This window comes from Lepidochelys kempii, chromosome 9, assembly GCF_965140265.1.
Source record: "Lepidochelys kempii isolate rLepKem1 chromosome 9, rLepKem1.hap2, whole genome shotgun sequence".
Taxonomy (NCBI): domain Eukaryota; kingdom Metazoa; phylum Chordata; order Testudines; family Cheloniidae; genus Lepidochelys; species Lepidochelys kempii.
The window spans coordinates 40,480,927-40,506,840 of record NC_133264.1 but is presented as its reverse complement, the minus strand read 5'-3'; the positions used below and the strand labels follow the sequence as shown (position 1 = coordinate 40,506,840).

The following is a 25,914-nucleotide window of genomic DNA, read 5'->3' as shown; positions in this document are numbered from 1 at the left end:
TACAACAGTGGCATGGTGTTTCTTTAAAGGTGCTTCTTTCATGTTTACCTCCCCAACCAGTCTGACAGTCCGAGTTGACAGCAGGAGGCAAAAATGGAAAAAAGCAGTCGGAGATACACCAGGCAGAGTTTTCTGGTTGTGCCAAGAGGGAGAGGAACAGATAGAAGAGGCACAGTTGGTGCCTGACCTTGGGTTGAAAATTAATAGAGGAAGATCGTGTCCATTGTCCCAAAATAAACACACCTGGTGACATCAGATATTGTATGTGACTGCCATGGATATGTACAATATGGATATTTGAATGGTACCACCGCCAGAAGGAAAATGACTAGCGAATGTTAAAAGTTAGTAGGATTGTCAGTTGGTCCCTTTGATCTCTTTATATTTATCTAGAAAAGAACAGTTTAATACTGTCACAAGATTTCTTATGTTGCAATTTTTATCTTATGCTTCTTCCATGGTCTAATTTTCAGATATACACAACAAATCTTGCAGACACTGTCTATGCTATTTTTAACTTATCTCTCCCCTCTCCACACCCTCCAAGAGCAAGATGTAAACAGCCTAGGGCTTGTCTACACTACAAAGTTAAGTCGACTTAAGTTATATCAATGTAATTAAACCACTGTTGCATGTCCACACTACCGTCTTGTGTTGGTGGAGTGCATCCACAGTAGCAGCTCTTGCATTGACTCAGAGAGCAATGCACCTTGGGTAGCTATCCCACTGTGCAACTCACCACAATCTACCACAGGGTGTTTTGGGAAGGGTTTGTAATGCCTCATGGGGGCAGGTTCAGCATCTCCTGAATCGGTTTACTCCATTCCATCGACATTCTAGTATGTTTTGTGCCACTTTTCAACAGCTGTGGTAACCTGAGTGCCCACCATCTCTGTTAGAAAACATGGATCCTCACTGCTCTTCAGTATTGTGCTGAGCAGCACAAACACAACATGCCTGATCCAGCAGTATTTACTGAACTGTGAGTTTGATGATGGTGCCTTGGTTTCTGCCTTGCTATGCGCCAGGAAAATAAACAATTCAAGATTGCTGTTGCCATTCACAGAGCAGCTGCACATGGTGGACCGTCTGTTCTGGGCCCGAGAAACAAGTGGTGGGATTGCATCGTTATGCAGGTATGGGATGAAAAGCAGTGGCTGCAGAACTTTTGGATGTGCAAGGCCACCTTCCTGGAACTGTGTGCGGCGCTCGCCCCAACCCTCTGGTGCAGCGACACCAAAATGGGAGCTGAACTCACAGTGGAGAAGTGAGTGGCGATTGTTTTGTGGAAGTTTGCAATGTCAGACTGCTACAGGTCAGTGGGGAATCAGTTTGGTGTTGGGAAATCCACCATTTGTGGATGCAAGTATGTAGGGCCATTAATCATGTCCTGCTACAAAGGACTGTGACTCAGGGCAATGTACAGGAAATAGTGGATGGTTTTGCAGAAATGGAGTTGCTGAACTGCAGTGGGGCAATCAATGGCACGCACATCCCTATTTTGACACCAGACCACCTTGCGACGGAATACATCAACAGAAAGGGCTACTTTTCTACAGTATTGCAAGCGCTGGTGGATCACCGGGTTTGTTTCACTGACATAATATGAACTGGTCAGGGAAAGTGCATGAAGCATGCATCTTTAAGAACACAGGCCTGTACAGAAAGCTGCAAGCTGTCCTACTCCAGGGGAAGACAGAAGGCAGCCCTCCCAAGAAATCTTTGGCAAAGGATTGCAGACTACCTCCAGGAAAGTTTCCTAAAGACCTCTATGGAGGATTCATGGGACATCCAGTGCACATAGACAAACTGTTCGGCAGGGCCACCTCTGCCCAGCTGTACAGGGGAATGAGAAGCAAATAGTGACTCTACCTCTACTGGTTATTTCACAGATGTGGCCCTGCAATATTGAAGCAAACTGAGTACTTACCCGAGGTTCCTTCCCTTGCATCAGGCTCTCCAGTGCTGGACTGCTGGGAGTGGCTTAACTGCTCAGGAGTCAAAATGAGATCTTGGCTTGCCACTCCACCAGATGCCCGTATTGCCTGTCCTCCATCCTCCTCCTCCTCCTTGTCCAGCACCTCATCTTCAGGGTTCACTCTGGTGGCCTGTGACTCCCAGGTCCTCCCAAAGTATCTACTGGCACTTCGTCGTGGAGGTGGGGTAGGCACCAAGGATGGCATGCAGCTACCTGTAGAATTGGCATGTCTGCGGCTCCACACCAAGCAACTATTTGCCTCTTTTGCCTTCTGGTATGCCCGGTGCAAGTCCTTGATTTTTACATGGCACTGCTGCGTATCCCTATTGTAGCCCTTCTCCTCCATGCCCCGAGCGATCTGGCCATAGATGTCAATGTTCCTATGGCTGGATCAGAGCTATGCCTGCACCCAGGAGATCCAGCACCTGCAGTGCTGCATGGAGCCAGCATGGTCAGCTGGGCAGTTATATTCGCTTTCCACACCAAGTAAATAGAGCAATTTCAAAAATTCCCCGGGCCTTAAAAGGGGAGGGGCATGCACCCGTGTATCTGGCCACAGGGCAGCGGAGTTCAAATGGTGACTAGAGCAATCATGGTAGGGCATTGTGGGACACCTCATGGTGGCCACTTAGGTTAACGCATATTTATTAGATTGGCATAGCAGGCGGGAGTTAAAGTGGCGGGAGGAACATTGTAGTGTAAGCAACTCCATAGTCAACGCTGCCTTATGTTGACCTAACTCTGTAGTGTAGACTAGGGCTAGGATTTTCTTCCACTCCCTTTGGCAGCATTCCAGAACTCTTGCACCTGAGCCATTAAGTTAACTAGCTAGCTTGAGTCACCCCTTGCTAATGTCATTCTTTGCTGTTGCTAGTCTACAGGTAAAAAGAGTGATATGCATGATCATGTGTAGTGTTAGTACATTCTTCTGCAGAAAATCTCTTAAATTTTTCATGATGTGTATTCACAAGGCTTGAACCTACGTCTCCCTGTCCTACTCAGCTCGAAGCTTGCCCTGCCTCTCTCATGTGCACATTCTATTTAATCTTCATCTTTTAAACCTTTTTCTTTTAAAATGTAGACGTTTGTTTGACATGAACTATAAAATATGTTCCCATAATCAACAGTCAGCCTCAGGAAATGACTGCATGGAATGAAAGTGCGTTTGGTATTAGTTTCCTTACATTTTATGGAGCCTAAGTGGGAGGATGTAAACTCAGAAGGTTGATCTGGTTTTCTGTGCAGCACAGATGGCTCACTGACCTGATTAACAGACATCTTTCAGAAGGAAATTAACAACAAACTCTCACTCTCTCACACACATACACCAAACTAACAAAAAAGGTAGAAAACAAACTTATTTGTCTGTAAATGAACCTCAGAATTAGGGCTTGTCTACATAGTGGGGTGTGATTTCCACAGTGCACTGATGTGTTACACATTAATTGGTCCGTGTAGACCCTGCTGCTGCACATAACAGGTTGTCTAGTGTGCTTTACCATCGTGCTGTTTCACACAGCATGACATTAAAGCGCAGTCAGGAAGATTTAGTGCACGTGAGTGGGAGCTACATGTGTAATGCATTAGTGTGCTTTAGAAATCACACCCCTGCAGTGTCACTACTGTGGAAAAGCCTCACGGTCTTGGTGGTGATAAAACCAATCAGCATTTACAGTTCACATAGATAGGCTGGCCTCTGTCAGCGGGCTGCTACATTTTTGTTTTCAGTCTTATGAGCTTTGGAAAGGTTAGCACAGCTACAAAGACAACCGATGATTCTCTAATAAGACTTATCCGTTCAAATGAGCAGCAGGTTTTATGCAGGAGGAAGCCCCAGTTTACACAGTGATCCCTCCAGTGATCATGAGATAGAGGGAGGAGAATACCCTTGGTTGTGACTGTCATTCCTGGGGTTGTGGTAAGGAAAGTTTAATTGCTTTGTTCACTCATGTGGAAAAATATCTCAAAGATGGACTGGCATAAAAATACACAGAGGCAGTGAAAACAAGGCAGGACAGATTTTCTTCATGTATAACTCTTATTAAAGTCAATGATTTTCTACCAGCAATAATTTTTCCCTAGCATATCCTGTAATAATAATAATAATAATAATAATAAAATGATGCATTTATGAAAAGTCGCATTTCAAAAATATGAGCAGCTGAGTAAATAGTGTAGATTCACAGTAGTTCGACTAGCTCCTCATTTACTATACGGTTAACTATAGCAATAACAATTTCTAAAATGTGTGATAGATGAGCATCTGGTGGGTACTTGTTCCTAAAAGCTATATATGTACTTAACTAATATTGACTACTCACAGCATTTGTTTCTTAAATTATTAGATTTTAGCCAGTCTCTCTAAATAATTCCTTAGAAGTGTGTTATCCATCTGTTACCCTAAATACTAATTATATGCATTTTCCCCAGTATCACTTCAACCCTTCCCAGTCAGTCCTTGTCATAGAAGGAGATGATATTGAGAATATAAATCAAGCTCTCCAAAAGGTCTCATATATCAACTCTAGACAGTTCCCTACCGCGGGCGTACGGCGTCTTAAAGTCTCATCTAAAGTCCAGTAAGTTACATTCAGTTAAACCGATTAGATCAGTTATATTTTTAAATACATTATTTTTTCTTTGGAAATGTAAAAATAGAATTTGATTTAAAATATATGATAAACTATACCTTTACACTATCAAGCATAAGGCATGAGCTGCATTTGCTTTTATACTGAATTACTTTGTGGGTTTCTTATGTTTTGCTTTTATGGTGTCTTTCTTGTAAATGTAATTTAGTTGTGTACCATTTGTGAAGCATTTGGTCTATATTGAAGTGTCTGTGTGTATGTTATATATCAGTAGAAGGTCAGTATTATTCCCATTTGACCAATTGCTTAAGCTTTCTTCTGACATACTTAGAGCCATAACTTTTAAATCAGGCCTTTTATAATGACTAGAGGGTACATCTACAGGAACAATGCCTCTCTGCTAGAAATAGCCTTTGCCTATATTGTGATAGGGCCACAATCACTGCAAAATTGTGGCATCTTGGACAAAGTAGAAATTACTGTGTCCTACTATTATCATACAACTATCACAGAATAGCATAAACAACAATGATAACATTTCTCCATGGTAAAGGAACAGTCTTCCATTCCTTGTACACACAGACTTCAGTTGGAGTTGTTGGTGTTCAGGAAGAGCAGCACTGAGCCCATGATGCATTCCATTTAAGTGGATAGTTAAGTTCTTGATTCACATTTAACAAGACAACTATGTGTGGTAAACCCAGGACAAAGATACAAAAGGGGGGTAGTAATTAGTCCCAGGGGATTAAAAGGCCCCTCCCTATCCACTGAGGAGAGAGAGCCACTGGGCAATAGGGTTCAGCTGGAAAAGGGGTTGCTAGGGAACCAATTAGCTTCAGCTGACTCCATCTACTTGGGACCTTTTTAAACCCTCTGCTGGGTAGCAGGAGGAGGAGACTGAGGGAGTAGGGAAACTGCTAGTAGGCTGTTTGCAGCAAGACACCAAACCTTCCCAGTAGGGAGGCTGCACTTGCTTCCCCAGAAGGGCAGGAAAACAAGCACAAGGGACTGACTGAGGAGAGGAGTAGCAGGACCCTGTGCAACCTATAGGGATTTGTCTTGCCCTAAACTTGAGTCTCCAAGGCTAAAAAGGACTGAGGTAAACAAGGTATTTTGCCACATATGTTGTATCAATTTGGTCCTGTCAGGGTTCCCTCCCCACTCTGAACTCTAGGGTACAGATGTGGGGACCTGCATGAAAGACCCCCTAAGCTTATTTCTACTATCTTAGGTTAAAACTTCCCCAAGGCACAAATTCTTTACCCTTGGAGAGTACACTGCCACCACCAAGTGATGATCAGGGAAAGGACCACTTGGAGTTACTATTCCCCAAAGCCCTTATACCCCCTTTCCTGGGGAGGCTTGAGAATAATAATCTAACCAATTGGTTACAAAGTGATCACAGATCCAAACGCCTGGGTCTTAAGACAATAGAGAAATCAGTTGGGTTCTTAAAAGAAAGGTAAAAATCACCTCTATAAAATCAGGATGGAAAATAACTTTACAGAGTAACAAAAGATTCAAACACACAGCAGAACTTCCTCTAGGCTTAGTTTCAAAGGTACAAAAAACAGGAATAAACCTCCCTCCAGTAAAGGAAAAATTCACAAGCAAAACAAAAGATAATCTAACATGCCTTGCCTGGCTTTTACTCTCAATTTTTGTAATATGAGAGACTTTTAGGATGGTTTATAGGAGAAGGAGTTTTCTGACCTGATGCTTCTCTACTTCCCAAGAGAACACACACAACAAAGCGTTCTGTGCGTGCCACCCCCCGATTTGAAAGTACCTTCTTTCCCCATTGGTCCTCTTGGTCAGGTGCCAACCAGGTTATTTGAGCTTCTTAACCCCTTACAGGTTAGGAGGAATTCTAGGCTACCCTTAGCTGTATGGTTATTATAGGTCCCTTCTGTTAAGCTTACAATGATTAGTTGTTATCTAATTAACTTTATTTTTTAACCATTGACTCTTTTGTTAAATGTTAATTAAGTGTCTAAATGTTTCTTGCCTACTGACCTTACTAATGATTGCACTTGCCACTGAAGTGTTAAACTACTCAAAGGTAATTCCAGTAATTGTGAACATTTGTATATAGGCCCACGTGAACTTTGCAACCCAGAACTGTTCGTACCATTGCTAACTTTTACAGATGGCAGAGTACAGAAATATGTGCATATGTACTGGTGGATCACAGTATGAAATGGACTTATCTGGGGGCAAAGACAGCTTAAATAACATGGAGAAATAAGCACAAAAATTAACTAGTTGGGCATTGGGCAAAAGAAAGTAAAGACAGAAACATGCACAGAAAGAGTGGGTGAGGTAGCCATGCTAGCTTGCTTTTTACTGCATGCCTCTAGCAAGGGAGGAATTTCACCTGACAACTATTCCATGCAATTAAAGAAATATATTTTTCAGGTGTTTTGGTGAAGATGTCTGCATTAACATCCCAGATATAGAAGCCTATGTAATGGTGTTTCAGGCCAATGAGCCCAAGATCACAATAAGTGGAATGGACCACTTTGCTAGACCAGCTACGCAATTTGAAAGTGAAAGAGGAGTGACTCTGTTACCAGATATCAGAATTGTCAGCACAGTCACCAAAGTGGAACATTCTGTGGACTTCAAAGAAAATGATGGAGGTTTGTGTATTTGTTTTCCACATTTGCCCCAAGCTGGAGTTAAGGCCTTATTGTACAAGATACAGTACACAGAAATAACACAGACAATCTCTGCTCCAGAGAGCTCACAATCTTGGATTTAGACTATTTTACTGTGTATTTCAAACAATTTTTGAAACAAACGGGCAGATCCTCAGGCACAAGTTTACAGGCCTACTGTGTGTATGTTCATTAAGTATAGTTTCTCTAAACCATTTAATTTTTTTTTTTACATTGTGCTTTTGAAGAGCCTACTTCTTATTAGAAGTGCTCAACAGAGTTAACGTGAAATATCCTGACTCTTTGAATATCTTTTGAATATCCTAATGTGAATATCCTTTCAGTGGTAGGCAAACACTAGGAAATATTAATAAGGCATCACCAAAAATTTCTTAAAAAAAGAATCTTCCTTTTGGCTGCTGTTATGAAGTTTAATTAAAAAGCCATTAACCAGCTGTCTTAGGAATCCTCCTCAGCTACATTTCTCAGACCAGAATAATAGGCAACTATTTCTACATCTCTCAGAAAAGCTGAAATTGCTAATGATATATAGTGGCACTGGTTCTCTAAAGCTTCTTTCTGTAACAATCCTAATTATCGGTTGCCTTAAACTATATCTGCCCTCCAAAGGCCAAAAAGTATTCTAGATCGTAGTGAAAAGAAAAGGAGTACTTGTGGCACCTTAGAGACTAACCAATTTATTTGAGCATAAGCTTTTGTGAGCTACAGTCACTGCATGCAATGTAATATGTAAAAGGATACCTGCTCAAAAGAGGTGATCAGTCACTTTGCATGTTAGGGACTCTGAGATTTCATTCCGATCCCTGTGCATTATGAGTAAAAATGCCTAAGTGCCGGATTTTTAAATGTATTTAGGTGATCAAAGGGATTTTCAAAAGTACTTCAGTGCCTAACTCCCATTGGGAGTTAAGTGCCTAGTTGCTTTTGAAAATCCCACTAGGCATGTATTTGCATCTTTAGGCACCAAAATACCATTAAAAATCTAGTCCTAAACAGGACAGATTGATTTAAATCAGGGGTCTCAAACACACGGCCCGCAGAGCTATTTCCTGCAGCCCGCCCCCAGCCTACCTCCAGGCCAGGGGTGGGCAAATTACAGCCTGCAGGCCGGATCCGGCCCACGGGATTGACCTGCAAGCCCCGCACCGCTCCCTGAAGCGGCCAGCACAACATCCCTGTGGCCCGGGGGAGAGGCAGAGGGCTCCTGCGTTGCCATGGCTGTCAGGCACTGCCCCCACACACACACATCTCCCATTGGCCGGGAACAGGGAGCTTCGGGCTCACAGAGCCCTGTGCCCTCGCCGCCCCCCGGGGCCACAGGGACATGGTTCCGGCTGCTTCCTGGAGCAGAGCGGCGCAAGGGCCAGGGTAGGCAGGCAGGGAGCCTGCCCTGGCCCCAGTGCGCACCGCTGCCACCCCAGACCCTGCACCCCGAACCCCTCCTGCACCCCAACCGCCCTGAGCGCCCTGCCACACCCCGCACCCCTCCTGCACCCCCTGGGGGCAGGGAGGGGGCGGAGTTGGTGTGGGGACTTTGGGGAAGGGGTTGGAATGGGGGCAGGGAAGGGGTGGGAAGAGGTGGGACAGGGGTGGGGCCTCATGAAAGAGGCAGTGTGGGGGGCAGCGAGAGTGGGGTGTCAGTGATGTGGCCCTCGTGGTCATTTGCGTTTGAGACCCCTGATTTAAATCAAAGCAATTTAAATCACCAGTTTTAATTGTAATTTAAATCAACAAGCAGAAAACCTTGTTTTAAGTAATTGATTTTAATTGTGTTTTGCATTTGTACTTTTTAGTTATTTTGCTAAGGGAAGATTGATCCACACTGATGGGTAACCAATAGAATTTTTGATTTGCAACATTAATGAAACATTGTGCTTCATAATAATCAGGAGGATGCACTATATTGATACACATTTATTTGAGTAATATATCTTACATTTTTACTAGATTAGATGCTTCATTTTAACTTGTAATTTCTGTCCATCTGTATATGGATGGAAATTCAAACCCAATTAAATGGTTTTAAAAAATATTGTTCTTACACTATCTTGAATGTGCTAGATAAGTAAGGAAAAAAATTATTTATTGAGACATTTTGCATTTAAAACTGATGTGTTAAACAAATGAAGTATTATCTGTCATTAGTAAATGGATTACCATGTCCTTCAATATTTTAGAACTAGTAGATCTCATTCTCTCCCACTAAATTGCTCTTCATAGATTGGAAGAGGAAAACAAGCTTCCCTGTTTTTTCAGCTTCCAGTGGGTTTCTTAACTTTGAATGAACTAGTCATTGCATGGAACTAGTTGAATAAACTAAAATGAAGAAAATATTCTCTCTGCACATGTAGAAGAGGCTACTGCTGTCAAAAGCTTGTTTAATATTTCAGCAAACTCTGGTTTCAGGTGTTCAGTCAGTGGCTTTGACCAGTTCAGTGGTTTGACTTTCTTTGGAACTTGTGAGCAAACATTTACTGCTTATTATTTTTTGTATTTAATTTAAATTTTAATATATTAAATGTAGGGATTAATATAGGTTGTCAACTTCAAATTTAATTTTTAAATATTTTTAAAATAATCCTGCTTTTAATTTAAATTAAAAAATCAGATTTAATTTTTTAAAAACTCCTCAGTTTTAATGCACCCTGTCCATAAGTGACTCAGGAATCTAGGTCCAATTGATTTAGGTCCCCAAATCACTTAGGCATTTTTTAAAATGTTACCTCATACCATTATCTATTAACAGTAGTAAATAAAAATGGTTGGATAAAGTATCTGTTAAATTGTTGCAACTCTTATTGGAAAAGATTCTGGTTTTGCAAAAAATATTGAATTATAAGTACCATGTTTTGTGGTTTGAATCATTCTTGCATTTGGACACTTTCATCCATGGATCAAAGAGCAAAGGTAACTGAATTCTTGAAAAAACAAGGAGTCGTCCTTGTGGCACCTTAGAGAGTAGCAACTTTATTTGGGCATAAGCTTTCTGCGTTCTAGCCCACAAAAGCTTATGCCCAAATAAATTTGTTAGTCTCTAAGGTGCCACAAGGCCTCCTCGTTGTTTTTGCTGATACAGATTAACATGGCTACCACTATGAAACCTGTGAATTCTTGCTAACTTAAGGAAGTTTTTCACTGATTTTAGAAAAGTTGCCTAACAGACTCTGTAAAGCTAGATCCCCAGCTGCAGCAGAGATACACTTGGCACAGCTGAGGGAGTTGGGGCAAAGGTAACTCTGCTATCTGTCTTTCTGCCCCACCCCCCCAGTTCTGCAGCTGACTGGGGGCTGGATGCATCTCAGGCAAAACAGTTAAGGCTGTGCCCAGCAATCCACAGCCCTCATGGGCTATTCCAGCAGCTGAAGATTGCCAGGGAATAGGGTGGTTCTGACTTTAATCCCTTCCTCTTGGGAGTGGCCTCTAAATTGGGACCCTAAGGAGAGTTGACAGTTGCTGTGATTCCAGAGATTTATATTATGCAAAGGTTGTCCGCAGGGAGCCAGTTAAGCCAGTGTTCCAGCCACTTTGTGCCAAGTAAACCAGAGAATTAAAATATTAAATATGCATCTAACTCTCTTCTGAGACAGGATAGATTTTATACTACTCACTGAAGGACAGTCAGTTTACAACTCAATTACTTTGAGCTTGGAAAACGCGTGATCATTTGATATTCCAGTTTATGACTGCTAGTTCTTGGATAGATTAGTATAGCATCCTCTCTAATACAAAATTCTTTATGGGCCATAGAAGAATTGAGAGAATCGTGCAATCACAGAAAGAAAGACTTATGTTCACAGCTCCTTGGCACATGTAGTAATGTACTGAATGAAGTAGTACCAGGCTGATGTCAATACAGTATTGAAAAGCGAAATTGTTAAGCTGTGAAGTTACTTCCAAAACCATGTTTCAGTGTTATTTCTCACATATTCTTGAGTACTTTTTATTATGGTTTGCTATATTTTGGATTCATCTAAGTACTGATATGCCCCCCTCATAGTCACATCTGAGTACTGGAGATTTCTTGCTTTTGACTTGCATGCTATAGTCAATGTTTAATACATGCTTAGAACTATTCAGCAATTCCCTTTGGAAGCTGACAGCACTGTGCAAACCATGTTAAAGTATAAATCTGTTTTATGACTGTTTTTTCTCTGATTTTGTTTCTTATTTCTGTATGGTCTATTCCCTGTGTTTACAGTCCATAAGCCAGTTGTGTTAGAGGAAATGGTTCACAACCTGGATTTCTGTGACATTTTGGTCATTGGTGTGGAACTAGATCCCAGACAGGAGTGTTTAGAACTGGATCGTAAGGAGCACCAAGGAAAACATCTAGATGCCACCAACTCCACAGCAGGGTATTCTATCTATGGTATGCTAATGAGTCATTTACATTTTAATTACATCCTTAAAAGGAAAGGGCCAGGTTTTTGCCTTTAAGGTACCACTCTGTGTTAGGGACAGAGCAGACCTGAATCACACTATCCAGAGGAAGCTGAATAAGGGATTGTGCCTCAAAAAAGCACAATTCCACCTCAGCTCCCAGATGAAAGCCTGCTCCACCAGGTAACTGGTTCATCCTGTAGGACTCAGCATGTCCATAGCCCCACCTTTTATACCCCTATGTGGTGAAGTGAACCCCCAGGAGCATATGGGGACACAGAACATATTCTCCCTTTGACAAGACCTTATGGCATATGTCAGTGAGAGGATTCCTTGGTGCTCTCACACAAGTGCTGATCAGTTCCTGACCCACTGAAGGCCACACTGTAATTTTTGAAGTTACTAAATTATTAGTGCCACATCTGTATATTTTTTTCTCTAGTATGAAAATAAGGGGTTTTTTTGTTACGGTTCCTGAAGTCCTAACATTGCTCACTTAACTTGATATGAACTGGAATCTTTGACAAATTCAGATTGTTCTATCCACTTTATTTTATTATTTAGAACATGTGATTTCCCTGTTCAGTACTCTTGTAGTAAACACAAAGGTTTCTACAATGCTTGCCTCTTACGCATCTTTTGGTATTTTTTCATGTTGTGTTACTGATTCAGGTGTGGACACAATGAGAAACTATGAACTGGTGCTTCGACAGGTTCGATATCGCAATTGGCACACTTTCAACATCTTTGATAGAAAGTTCAGGATCAAGTGCTCAGAGCTGAATGGCCGATACACCAGTAATGACTTTAACTTGGAGGTGAGTAATGAAAAGATGCATTGTTACCAAAACTTTCCCTCTGTTATTGATGAACTACATTTCTTCCCTCATCCTTCAGGGCAGGGATTGAGTGTTCCTGTGTTTGTACAGTACCTACCACATTTTGGGTGCTATAATGAAAGAGTAGTAATAACTTATGAGAGGAAAACTTCTACATATGTCATAGGTCACTTTCATTTTGTATGGCATCTCTAGCTGGGAATACTGAATGGATGTTGCTCTGCCTAGCCTACTCAGTGGTATGTAACGACAAGATGAACTCTCACTTGATGCTAATTGTGGCAAATTGCCAGTACAATTATGATGGGTCCCACACTTCCTCTGCTTGGGGAGTGGGGCAGTGGTTCAGGGCAGTTTCCTGCCCCTGAACTAGGGTATCTACTGTCCCACCACTAACCCAGAGAAGGATAGTGGAGAGGGAGGGACCCGGGCCCACCTCTACTCCAGGTCCCAACCCAGGGGCCCTAGGGATAGTGGTAAACCACTTGAACTAGTGCTTCCTTCCCCTGGGCTACTTCCTTCTCCTGCTCTTCAGCTTGTGGGGCTTCCTGCTCCCGCCCCCTCTCTCTCTCCTCTCCCCTCCCCCATAAGCCGGGTGTCTCTTTACCTAGGGTCTTGGTCTTCTAGCCAGCCATGGCACTTCTCCAAACTGCTCTCTGCTCCAACTCCTCCTGGTCTGATTGAAGCAGGGATTTTTTATCATGCGACTGGCTTCAGATGCTTTAATTAGTCTCTTGCAAACTTTCTTCCCTCTACAGGGAATAAGGCTCCCTTTTAGTACTCTCCTGTTGCCCTCTGGCCATGCTGTATCACATAATATACAAAACCACATTCTTCCCATGCATAGTAGAGGTGTAGGTCATCCTTACTTTTTCATAGATATTAAGGTCAGAAGGGACCATTATGATCATCTAGACTGACCTGCACTATGCAGGCCACAGAATCTCACCCACCCACTCCTGCAATAAACTTCTCACCTATGTCTGAGCTTATTGAAGTCCTCAAATCATGGTTTTAAAGACTTCAAGGTGCAGAGAATCCTCCAGCAAGTGACCTGTGACCCATGCTACAGAGGAAGGTGAAAAAACCCCAGGGCCTCTTCCAATCTGCTCTGGAGGAAAATTCCTTCCTGATGCCAAATATGGCGATCAGCTGAACCCTGAGCATATGGGCAAGATTCACCAGCCAGATACCCAGGAAAGAATTCTCTGTAGTAACTCAGATCCACCCCATCTAACATTGGGCCTATTTACCATGAATATTTTTCCATGAACTGCCTCCCACATTCAAGCTCCAACCTATGTCCCAGCTATTATACTACAGCTTGAAAGCACCATGCTGCACGCTCATTGCTTTCCAACTTCACGTACGGTTTCTTTTTTGTCAGTGCTGCTTTTTTGTGTGCCACCAAGTGTTACCGACTTGCGGTAAGTGAAATGATGTATTCTTCATCAGTAGGAAATCATTCCAGATTAAGTTGCACCTCCTAAGTCAGTATGAGGATAGAGTTCAATTCAGTTTTTTATAGAGGATCTTCACTTTCATAGTCTAACGCATCAGATGTACTGCATCTTTCAACCTCAGGATCAACACTCTGTTCTACAGCATTTGCTGCTCACACATAGTCACAATTAAATAACTGCATATAAAGCAGAGAGTCCACATATTTTTGTCTCCAGCAAATGAGGCAGAACACTATTGCTTCCTATGCACAGCGATGTGAGATACTGCAGGTGTCTCCACAAATCACAGGCAAGCGAGCTCTGCCTAGTAACCAGCGTGCTGTTCCAGCACAAAAGAGCCTTTTTCATTCTTGTATGCGGCATTACTTCAGAGACCTCACTCAACACCGCTAGCACCTGTTCTAGTTAACAATTTTTTTCTTTAAAGTGAACTGCATGCTGGTATAATATGCCAGATTGATATCCCAGGGCTTAAGTTTTCTGTGGAGGCACAAAACAGAGTAAGGAGGCTTACACCACCACGCTTATCCCAGTAATGGGGCTCAAGTCAACCTTTCACAAGTGAGAGGGGCTGTTTTGCTCAGTTTCCATGCTGATGTAATCCTCTTTCGTCCGAACCTGGGTGCCAGTTGTGGTGGTGCTTTTTTACATGGTCTAATCTGGTATTAGAGATTGCTAGAGTCAGGATAAAAAACCAGATGCAATTCCGGTCCAATCTGATATGGCAACTTATAACATAGATGGCCACCTGTTCATTAAGAACTGGAATTGGATTAATAGCATTGTAGAAAAGGTTCTGCTTACGTGTATATCCAAGTTTATCTACTACAAATGGAGGCAGTATTCCTTGGTATGAAATTTCACAGAAAGTCCAATCCTGCCAACAAAAATATTGCATTTTAATAACTATCTGTTTTAATAGAGATAATATGAATTACACTAGCAGTTGCATTGGGCCAGGTCACTCTATTTGATCCTTTTCCCTTCTAAAATGCATATTTTTTGAACCTTTGGATTTTGACTTCATGCACTTTGAAAGATACACTTTTATTTGACAGTTATAGATGTAATTCACAGCTGTTTCAGGGCTGGGTATTTCCATTTTTGTTTTCCCACATTAGGATCTCAAATTACACCTATAAAATAGGTTAAATAGTCAGTACTATGGGAAAGGTCAATACTTTAAAAAATAATTCACTCCACTTTTGAGTACATATTTTTTCACCTACAAACAGTTGCTCCTGCTTTTGCACCCATAAATCTGTTAAATGTAGAAATGGAACAAATTGTGCCTCCAACTGAAATGGATTCAAAATGGCTAGCAAAAATTTCAGCTACAGAGTTGGAGGCTGCATACTAAAACCAGACCTAGAGGCACTACATTCACACAAGTGAGCTGTTCAGCTGGTGACTGATTGTCTGCTCCGCAGTCAACCAAACTGAGTGGGGCAACAGCTGCTGGGAGTAATTCCACAAGTGCTGTATACTTGAAATCATTTCTGCTCACCACTTATCTCCCATTTCCTGGGATGACTGTCCCATTCTCTTCCTTATGTCTATGGAATGCGTCCTCTCTATTGGAATTCTGAATGCCTGTTTAGCCTGACAGTGGGTTTCTATGGCAAAATATGCCGCAGGATGCTCCCATATGTTCATCTAATCAATCACATACATGGTTCTCCAGTGTCTCCTTTGTATGGCTGTTGTAATGCCACGAAGAACTTCATTTCTTTCAGCTCATGGCACAATTGGCATAGTTTCCTTTTAATTTTTAAGCTCTTATAAAATCCTGCATTTAGAAAATGTGGCGAATTCGGGCTGCTGCTGTGCTTATATTCTGTTTTTTTGTTTGTTTTTTTCTCGTTTGTTTTTTTCTCTTTTATCAAGTCTGGCTGAGTTTACAGCTTCACCTCTTCTCAAAAGCTTCGCAAGTGCTTTTCTCAGACACTGAACTGCTTCAACACTTCTCTTTAAGCATTTCTATGCCACTCCCTGCTCTCAGTTAAGAACAGCAGCAACTCTTGACTGTTGCACCCTCTGACAAAGGAGAATAGGTAACAGCTAGCTAACTGATTTGCTATTGGTAGGTTGGGGGAAGCCGTTGGAAGTTAGAACAAGGATTATACCTGCCCTTCTTATTCATGTTGTACGCCTACTTTTTTTAAATAGAATTTGGGGGAACTACTGGATCCCCAGCTGCTACTAAACAGCCATATAGAATCATAGAATATCAGGGTTGGAAGGGACCTCGGGAGGTCATCTAGTCCAACCCCCTGCTCAAAAGCAGGACCAATCACCAACTAAATCATCCCAGCCAGGGCTTTGTCAAGCCTGACCTTAAAAACTTCTAAGGAAGGAGATTCCACCACCTCCCTAGGTAACGCATTCCAGTGTTTCACCACCCTCCTAGTGAAAAAGTTTTTCCTAATATCCAACCTAAACTTCCCCCACTGCAACTTGAGACCATTACTCCTTGTCCTGTCCTCTTCCACCACTGAGAATAGTCTAGAACCATCCTCTCTGGAACCACCTCTCAGGTAGTTGAAAGCAGCTATCAAATCCCCCCTCATTCTTCTCTTCTGCAGACTAAACAATCCCAGTTCCCTCAGCCTCTCCTCATAAGTCATGTGTTCCAGACCCCTAATCATTTTTGTTGCTCTTCGCTGGACTCTCTCCAATTTATCCATATCCTTCTTGTAGTGTAGGGCCCAAAACTGGACACAGTACTCCAGATGAGGCCTCACGAATGTCGAATAGAGGGGGACAATCACGTCCCTCGATCTGCTCGCTATGCCCCTACTTATACATCCCAAAATGCCATTGGCCTTCTTGGCAACAAGGGCACACAGCTGACTCATATCCAGCTTCTCGTCCACTGTCACCCCAGGTCCTTTTCTGCAGAACTGCTGCCTAGCCATTCAGTCCCTAGTCTGTAGCTGTGCATTGGGTTCTTCCGTCCTAAGTGCAGTTCCCTGCACTTATCCTTATTGAACCTCATCAGATTTCTTTTGGCCCAATCCTCCAATTTGTCTAGGTCCCTCTGTATCCTATCCCTGCCCTCTAGCGTAGCTACCACTCCTCCCAAATCATGTAACATATAACATGTCTAGGAAGGCCAGTTTTCAACTTAGTCAGGAGAATGTGGCCTTATTGGTGGGAGGCAGACTTTGTGGTGGTTATCCATGGCCACATCACCTCAAAATTAGATTACTGCAATACAGTCAGCATTGGAGCTACACCTTCAACCAAATTGGAGACAAAGCTAGCGGACAGGATAATTCTGTGCCATGATTTGCAATAGATATCTCTTCCTTTCTGAAAGGAAATTAAAGTATTGGCATTGATCTTGAATGGTATGAGGACTGCCTACGTGACACACTGCCTTTCTTCCTGCACAACAGAGCTAAAGTTGGTCAGTGGAGATTAAAGAGCTGGAGCCCACTCGGTATACATGAAAGGGAACTTACCCGCATGCTATTTTTCACAAGGGGCCTTAAATTGCAACTAACACCCACCCTTCATCTGAAATAGCCCATATTTGTTTCCCTGTAGGTCACTCTACCAGACATATTTATTCACATAGGCTTTTGAGGGGAGGGAGGAATGCAATCAGGACTGGTGTTTGTGGTCAGAGGTGTCCTATTATAATGTGGTTACTGCATCAGTTTCCCTTTCCTAGCTGTGCCTCAATTTCTCTCTAGGCAGGTACAATGATTAAATTAAGTCCTCCAGCTAACTCAGAAAGATTCCATATCTCCTGGGGTAACTGAAGTCCCAAACTGGAGTTCAAATTAAAAACCAACACAAAAGCTCCATGCAGTCCCATTACTGGGTCATGAGCCTTTCTGTCCATCTTTCCATTCTCTGGAATGTAATAGCACTTCATCCAGCCTGTCCTTTTGAGCCACAGGCCTTCTTTGAGGGTCTACCATTCTTCCCTTCTCATGTTGCAGGGAACTGAAGCTAGAGAGTGCTCTCACTGTCTGGAAGCTCCAGTGGTGGGTCCCAAATCAGTAAGTTATCAATCAGTTGGTGCCCCATTCCCTGTATGTTCCCTTTGCCCACAGCTTTTTCTTTCACTCTGGTAATCCCTTGATTTTTCCAGCTGGGACTTGGCTATTTCTAATAGCACCCCTCCTTGTGTGTACTTCACAACCCTTGGTTACCATCCTCTACTTCTGTCCACCCCAAGGCTCTTTACAAAAGTCACAGAACTCCCATCTCCCTTGGGTTCTTTACACTTTTTTATCCACCCACCTCTTCTAGATTGCTTCCATAGAACCTTCTAAATTGCTAGCTTCACCAGCTTCTGCTGAATCTCCCCAGCATGCCTGCCACCTTCCCTTCCTCACTCCACATCTCTATTTCTCACACTGAGTGAGGAAAGGCTGCCTCTTATATTCTGTCCAATTTACAATTCCCAGAATCCATCTGGGTGCTTCCTCTCCCAGAATTCTTTTTCTGGGGATAAAAGTAGAAGTATGTTGTGTTGAGCCTGTAGTTTTCCTTAAAGGGTGAGTGCACCCTGTTGCAGAGTGACTTTTTTGGCATTGCTATCATTTTATATCCAGTTTGCACTGGTGTAAATGACTGGACATACTGCAAAGTAATAGAGGTCCAAGCCCAGAGATCCTATAATTAGGCCCTTTAAAAATAAAATAGTAAATTAATTTTTTTAAAAATGCATGCATGAGCTATGAAAAAAAACAAATTCCTGTCACCTCTGCTCTGCCTTTTGCTTTCCTTTCTCAGCTTTCCTCCTGGCCTATTATTGGTATTTATATAGACTATGAGAAAAGAAGGGGTTAGAGTTGCGTTGTGCTATGAATTACATTCCTTCCTTCCTTCCTTTGAAGGAACCTTTAGAGAAGTAAGTTCTGTGAGGAAACAAGTAGAATTTTTCATGTACATGTGCTGTCATGTGAGAAATCTTTGTCCTTTCTAAAACCTGGGGACTTATTACAAAGGATGCTATTTGCCACGGGTAAATGAAACATATAATCAATATTTGAATATATTGCTCATCTTACTCAGTGTTTTGAAAATTGTTAACTTGGGCTCAGATCTCATTTTCAGGCAAGGAGGAAGAACACAAGCATAGTGCACACCTGCTACATTGCATAGTCAGGACTGCCATGAATACTTACTTTTGTGAAACATTTTCTTGAGCACCATGTTGATGATTCTTTGGGCTTTCATCTGGACATTTTTCAAATGCCGTTGCACTGTGCAAATTGACATTAAATCTGTCATTGGAGAGTTCTGTGTTGGGGTTTCAATGATTTTCAGAACAGTTTGTCTTGGTTTACAAGAAAAAAGGTTGAGTTTAGTTGCTGGTCCTATAAATGTAATCTGGGTTCTGAAAATCCAGCTTTGTTCCTTCTGGCTCATTGATCATCTCCATAAAGATTTTCTAGGCCAGATTCTCTAGAGTTTCTTGTGTGCCTAACTCCATTACCTTTAGTGTTGTGGCACAGGTGTGAATGAAGACTGAATTTGACCATGCCTTTGCAACTTAATTAACAATTACGTTAATGCATGAGCCAAAATAGAATTCAGCCCACTCTCCCACAGCTGGCATGGCTCTATATTGCTAACAGAAGCAAGAGTAATAAAATGTATCAGTCACTAATGTCAGCAGATATACATACAGGGAGCAGACTGAATAACTGGGTGACTCCCCACACTGCAAGACTCCCAACTTGCCATAGCGTTCCCCATAGAAGCAGAATAGAAAAGAGCTGAGTGAGCCCCAAAGAAACATTCCACATTTGTTACTTAACCTGGAGTAGAACAGAGATAGCATCACATTCAAACAAGAGGCTGTGCTTGCACTTAGAGTAGGACAGAGAACAGAGTGCCCTCAAGACAGTTCTCTAGAGTACTTTAGAAAATTCCATCAAATTAATAAGGGCTCTACAAATGCCCAAACCTGCTCCAGTTAAATACAATGATAAAACTCTTATTGACTCCAATAGTGCATCTAACTTATGATAGAAAGATGAAAAAAGAGAGCTGGTTCACACAGGTGAGAGAGAGAGAGAGCTTCTTTATTCTCTGAGTCTGTTCAAGAGCTACCAATAACAAAGTGGCCCAGCTAAACCATAAAATAACGCAGGATAGGTTAACTGACTCGGGAGACATTTGATCTTGTCTCCAGTGCCTACAAAATGAACATGAATCTTCTACTAAGATCAATATACTATAATCTTTGCTGTGAAGTTCATCATCAGACCAGTTTCAGACACCAGAAGGCATGGTATTGGAATTTACAGCACTTTGTAGTATCATGCTGCTTGTTCTTTTGTTCCAGGTCAATATCCTACACAACTCGAACTCTAATTTTATGGAGCATGTAAATCACATGGTAATACAGCCACCGTTTCTCCAGTCTATCCATCACCCAGAAGAAAACATAAACAGCATTCCTGGCTCAGGTATTAACTATACAGAGATTGCTCATAATACTTAAGGTGTTGTCAGTGTTTCTGTTGTGATTCAGTTCAGTCAACCAATGAAGACATAGAATCCCCACTTATACCCTGGGCAACCCAAAAGAAGTCATTGCATAGGTGTAAAAGAAAGTAACATTTGTCCCCCTCTGTCTTTCTGAGGAGTTGTGCTTTCGTTAAAAAATACACTATTGGAAATTGTGTGGCCAGGTTTTTTTGTTTTTTGTTTGTTTTTTTTAAATAGAGACCAGAAAGTTGAAAAATTTAAAACTGGCAAATGGCAGAATTCCAGACATCAGTGATTTTCACAAATGAAGTTAATTCTCTAATTGTAATCCTGGGAATATTTGTCCCTTAGCACAGTAGTTCTCAAAGCTGGTCCGCCACTTGTTCAGGGAAAGCCCCTGGTGGGCCGAACAGGTTTGTTTACCTGCCACATCCGCAGGTTCGGTCGATCGCAGCTCTCACTAGCCATGGTTCGCCGCTCCAAGCCAATGGGGGCTGTGGGAAGCGGTGCGGTCCAAGGGACGTGCTGGCTGCCCTTAGCAGAAAGGGACAATATGGATGAAGGACAGTTTAACCTTCTGGCAGCAACAGACAACTGTCTAACATTGAGTTGTTCTGCATTGTTCTTACCATTTGTGATCACTGAATGTAATTATTGGAAATATTACCAGTGATGTGCAGATTGCAGAATCTCAGCATAAGAAAAGAAAAAAACAGAAGGAAAGAATGTTTTTAGTGGTGTTTAGGCAAATCTGTAGAGAAATTATTCCATTATTTTTTTCAGTTGTTCCAAGCGTGGCTACTATTGTTATAATAATCTGTGTCAGCATACTAGTCTTCATCATAGCCTTGGGCATCTACAGAATTCGGACTTCTCATCAGCCCAGCTCTACAGAAAATGAAGGAAGTAAAGAAAATGAAATGGATTGGGATGATTCTGCTCTAACCATTACTGTCAACCCCATGGAGGTATGCAAAAAAGTTGGATTGCCATGGCACTTCCAGGAGTTAGCATTTTGGGTGGTAGCTTGTTTAGTTACTGTTTTTTAAAAACACTTTAAAGATGGATTTATTTAGATTGCTACTTTGTTTGTGTGATCACTCTTCAGGGCAGGGTCTGTCTCTTACTATGTGTATGTACAGCATCTTGCACAATTGGTCCCCGATCTAAGGTGAGGCCTGTAGGCATGGCTATAATACAGATGGTGATGATTATGCTTCTGATTATTTATTATTTTATTTGTCCTCCTACATCTGATTGTTGTTTGATGGGATGGTGAAGAATTGGCTTAAGGGGGAGAGGAGCATTGCCCTCTCACTTCCTGCCCAGCATAGACTCTTGCAATTTGAAGCACCCACAACAATGCAATTTGTCCATTTTAAAATGTGCTGGTACCAAATATTGACAAACTGAAGGCAAGCGGAAGTCCAGGGCAGAGGTTCAGAAAAGAGCAACAAAATTGAACACCTGTCTAGAGAAACTGACACATGAGCAAAAGTTAAGAGCTAACTATGGGTAGCTTTGCTAAACAAGGACAATCATTTACAAATATTCCATTTTTGCTACAATAGCTTCAAGCTTTAGAATTTACTTGCTACTTTATTCTACTCTATCTATATATATCTCTAGTAACCAGGTAGTCACGTAACTCACGCTTTCCCAATATATTAGCAATTAATTTCTGAAGCAAGCCATTATATAGCTACATTACGTATTTTCATGGGTGTTACAGGAGGTATTAAACTACTGGTTCAATTGCTTTATGTTCCCCTAGCTAGGTTAATGAACAAGTCCCTTTCCTTCTGTGTTTTCTAACATAATGTAGAAATATGAAGAGCCTCACCATGTAGAAGAGGAGAGTGAGGAGGAGGTAGAAGAGGAGGAAGATACAACCAGTGATGAATCAGGTGAAAGTGAAGAAGAGGAGGAGGAAGAAGAAATTGGAAATGCGGGAGACAAACAGAATGCCACCAGGCAAGAGCAGTTGGAGTGGGATGATTCAACACTCCCTTACTAGAACCTGCCAGTCCTATTGCTCCTTTTGTAAACAGCAATACAATTTATTTCTGAGTCAAGTTAATTTCTGTCTATGAATTAACTGACAGGATTTGAATTTATTGCCTAAAATAGATATAGTTCTATTGCCCAAATTGATATCGTTGTATCAGTTGCTATTGATAGAATTGTCCCTTTCCTTACAATGCCTTGTGAAATACAGGGTACCAACTTTAATGTCCTCTATGGTAATGACACTAGTCTGGAGCTTGGTCCGTCAATTTAGTCCCTCAATTTCCAGTTTCTGTTCCAAATAATCCAATAAAAGTCCTGTCACTCAATCCATAGAGGTTTTGCCTTTGCTATTTTTTCATATAGGAGAGATTTCAGCTTGTTATGATGATTATTTCTGTGGATCCAAATAATGCTGTTGCCATTTGGCTTCACTTTCTTGTGTCTAAAAAAAAATCTGCCTTCAGATTGACCTGGTATTGCAGTGTCTCCAGGAGTGCGGTGGGGGGGAAGCAGAGGTTTAGTGCTACAGGTGTCAAGGCTGAATGCCATTTACCACCTCTCCCCCCCCCCCCCTTTTTTTTTTTTTTTGGCCTTCTTGGATGTTAATTGCATTCTGCAGAGGGATATTTAAGACTTCACATGTAGGGTGTATGTGAGAATAGGAATGGGTAATACATTTATCTGCTAATGTGTCATGACCTTGAAGATAATCTTTAACCAGTCCACCTATTGAAATCTGACTACTATCATGTAAAACCACCAGAAAAAAATTTTTTTTTTCTTTTGTTAAGTCTCAGAGATCTTCTGCCCACAGATTAAGCAATGTTTTCTTATGTGAAACATAAATCATTAGCCATGGATTCAGTAATTTGCTGCAAATCAGTGTTTTGTAATCTGCATTGTAAATCATTATCTTGATGCAGTATCTTACTGCAGTAACAGGAAATCAATGAACCCCAGTATACTCAAGTTGCCTCTGGTTGGGACTTAGACAGGTACTTACATGTATGCATGAAAATGAAATACAGTCTTGGGGAAATGTTCCCTTCTGCCTGTAGAAAGACTGATTAAATGATGCCAGCTGGAATTTGTCTGGCTTTATTCTGTAAAATATCGTCCCACATTTTTGCTATGCTTTTAGCAACCAAACAGTGGCACAGGAAAAAACTGACATAACCTAGACTCTCCAGCTCTCCTTTGCACTTACAACTGTCCTTTTTCTCCTCTTCCTGAACCCTTTATTCTTTGAGAAAAGGGGTCTGTAAAATAAAATAGGAACAAGGAAAGAGAATCCACCTGGAACCAAAAGAAATAAAAGTACAATGAGAGCTTGAGCAAGTATTAGTTTAATGCAGCATGTTTTTTCCTAAACACTGTTCAAAGAAAAAAATACACAAAATATGCTGGTAAGTCTGTTTCTGGTTTTTTTTGTTTTTTTTTTCCTCCTCCCTTTAATATCCTCTGCATCTTCAAAATGACATGAACAACAAATGAGGCAGCACTTCCTAGGGTAACTATTTTAATGTATAACAGACAAACCAACTGGCATGACCATGAATGCTGCCCTGTGGCTTTTCACCTGTTTCCAACCCTCTTCTTTCCTTTAGATTTTGTTTGTTGGATTTGGCTTTGTAATTTGCTGTTTGGAGTGAGCCATTCCTCCTATCTTTCCTGTGTGCCCCCAAGAAGCTCAGTAGCAGTACAGTGTTGAGCGTAACAGAACAAAAAATACATGTCAATCTTTTTTCTTTGCTAGGATGCCATGGCTCCATGCACAGTCATGGCACTTAATCCTGCAGGGGGCAACCCTTACTCACTCTGGGTTCATATGGATAACTTCTAGGGTTGCTAGCTCTCTTGCTACTTGGTATATTTCTTAAAGCCTCAGCTCTTACAGTAATGTGAATACAGAAAATCTCAGCTTTCATTTTTTTTAAATCAAGTTTCTAGCTCTTATGGGTGCAAAAAAAGGTTGAAAATGAGACCCGAGTGGGCCCTACAAGCTTAAAAAATTGGAAGGTAAATTAAGACAGTCCCAAATTTATTCCTTTTTTTAAAAAAAAATTATGGTTTTTAGACTGACCTCATGATTTTGGGGAACCTGACTCATGATTTTTGAATGCTTGGTGTTGGCAATATGGAACTTTTCTCATGTGTTACAGTCCCATTTACTTGAGGGTGTAAGAACAGCAGGATTGGTCCCCTAATTTATTTTTATACTCACTAATATTTTGAATAGCAAGATATTTCTTTAGGCCACTTACTGTTTTGCATTTTAGATGGTGTATGTACAAACAACTCATTATTAAAGTGTATATATATTGTGTTTTCTTCCTTCCAGAGTATGATGTAAGGAAATCTGGTGAAAAGGCATAATTTTTTTTTTTTAATAATAATATGAAGCAGGCCTTTCATTTGTGGTTTTATTTTCAGCACACAACTAAACAAAGCTTTCTGCTCAGACAGAAAGTAAAAATTAGAGATTTAAAAATCAATCTCAAAATTAAAATTGTATTGAAAAATTCAACTTTTGTCAAATGATTTTCACCATTTTTTTTAAAACAGCAACTTACAACATTATTAATGGTCTAATTATTTTATAACTTATTCATGGCTTGATAAATATATGAACATTCATTAAATATTTACATTTTGGTTATTGGATGCAAATCTATTCAGATCATGCTGGTACATTACAGAAGGAGGAAATATGAATAATTTTATATTTGTAAATGTCTAATTTATAGAAGTAAGATGAGTAAAAGCAGAACCTCTGTTACTGGTTTTACAAGATTGTAGTCTATACACTAAAATGTTCTTATTTTAGGTTAATCATCTGAGCAGGTTATGAAGCATTTTTCATTCAAATAATCAGGAAGGTCATTTTTACAAAATTTCAGTGAGAACTGGATATTCCTTTATAAAATGTACACACATATGAAACATCACTACAGTTTTCTGTAGCAATGGCCCAAAACACTGGAACACTGTCATTTTACAATCTATTTCTGAAGGAATTGTTTTTCATTATTTCATTTTTTTTCCAAACATTTCTACAATTTTTTCAGGTTCTTTTAATGAATAAAAACCAAACACATTTGGTTTTCAAAAAGCATTTTTAGTAAAAATATTTCACTTTTGCTGAAACCAAAACTAGATTTTTTTTTCCTAAAGGTAAAAAATCTTTATGAAAGCCAAAACATTTTTACTGAATTGTTTTGTTTTTTTTCAGTTGCCATTTTTTCCACCCAAAATGGGGGGGGGAGAATCACTTTGCTTGAAAAAGTATTTGTCAAAAATATGCTTACATTAAAAACTTTCAACCAGTTCTACAACACACTACAATTTACATGACTGTACTGGTTGAATAATGAAAAATACTATGTAATATTTCTAATAGGGGGGGTCTCTGTTTCACTTCCTTAGAGATTTCAAAGTGTATTTCCCTGGACCCTCAATCTTATCACTTTGATCCTATGGCTAGACTAGAGACTATATTTCATTCAAGGCCAG

The 25,914-nt window shown here is 41.0% G+C and overlaps 1 protein-coding gene across 5 annotated transcripts in view; it reads left to right on the top strand.

The window, feature by feature from the left end:
* The window catches only part of CLSTN2 (calsyntenin 2), a 741,922-nt gene extending 716,930 nt beyond the window's left edge, over window positions 1-24,992 (top strand). For 4 of the 5 annotated variants that reach the window (XM_073359981.1, XM_073359980.1, XM_073359983.1 and 1 more), the window contains 7 exons: window positions 4,409-4,557; window positions 6,988-7,211; window positions 11,449-11,619; window positions 12,303-12,448; window positions 20,246-20,369; window positions 21,175-21,359; window positions 22,217-24,992. In XM_073359981.1, coding sequence (XP_073216082.1) covers window positions 4,409-4,557; window positions 6,988-7,211; window positions 11,449-11,619; window positions 12,303-12,448; window positions 20,246-20,369; window positions 21,175-21,359; window positions 22,217-22,408 — 1,191 coding nt within the window. In that variant the 3' untranslated portion in view covers window positions 22,409-24,992. The remainder of the gene's footprint in view (window positions 1-4,408; window positions 4,558-6,987; window positions 7,212-11,448; window positions 11,620-12,302; window positions 12,449-20,245; window positions 20,370-21,174; window positions 21,360-22,216) is intronic. The other variant, XM_073359984.1, reaches the window with a different exon arrangement.
* The last annotated feature ends 922 nt before the right edge of the window (window positions 24,993-25,914 follow it).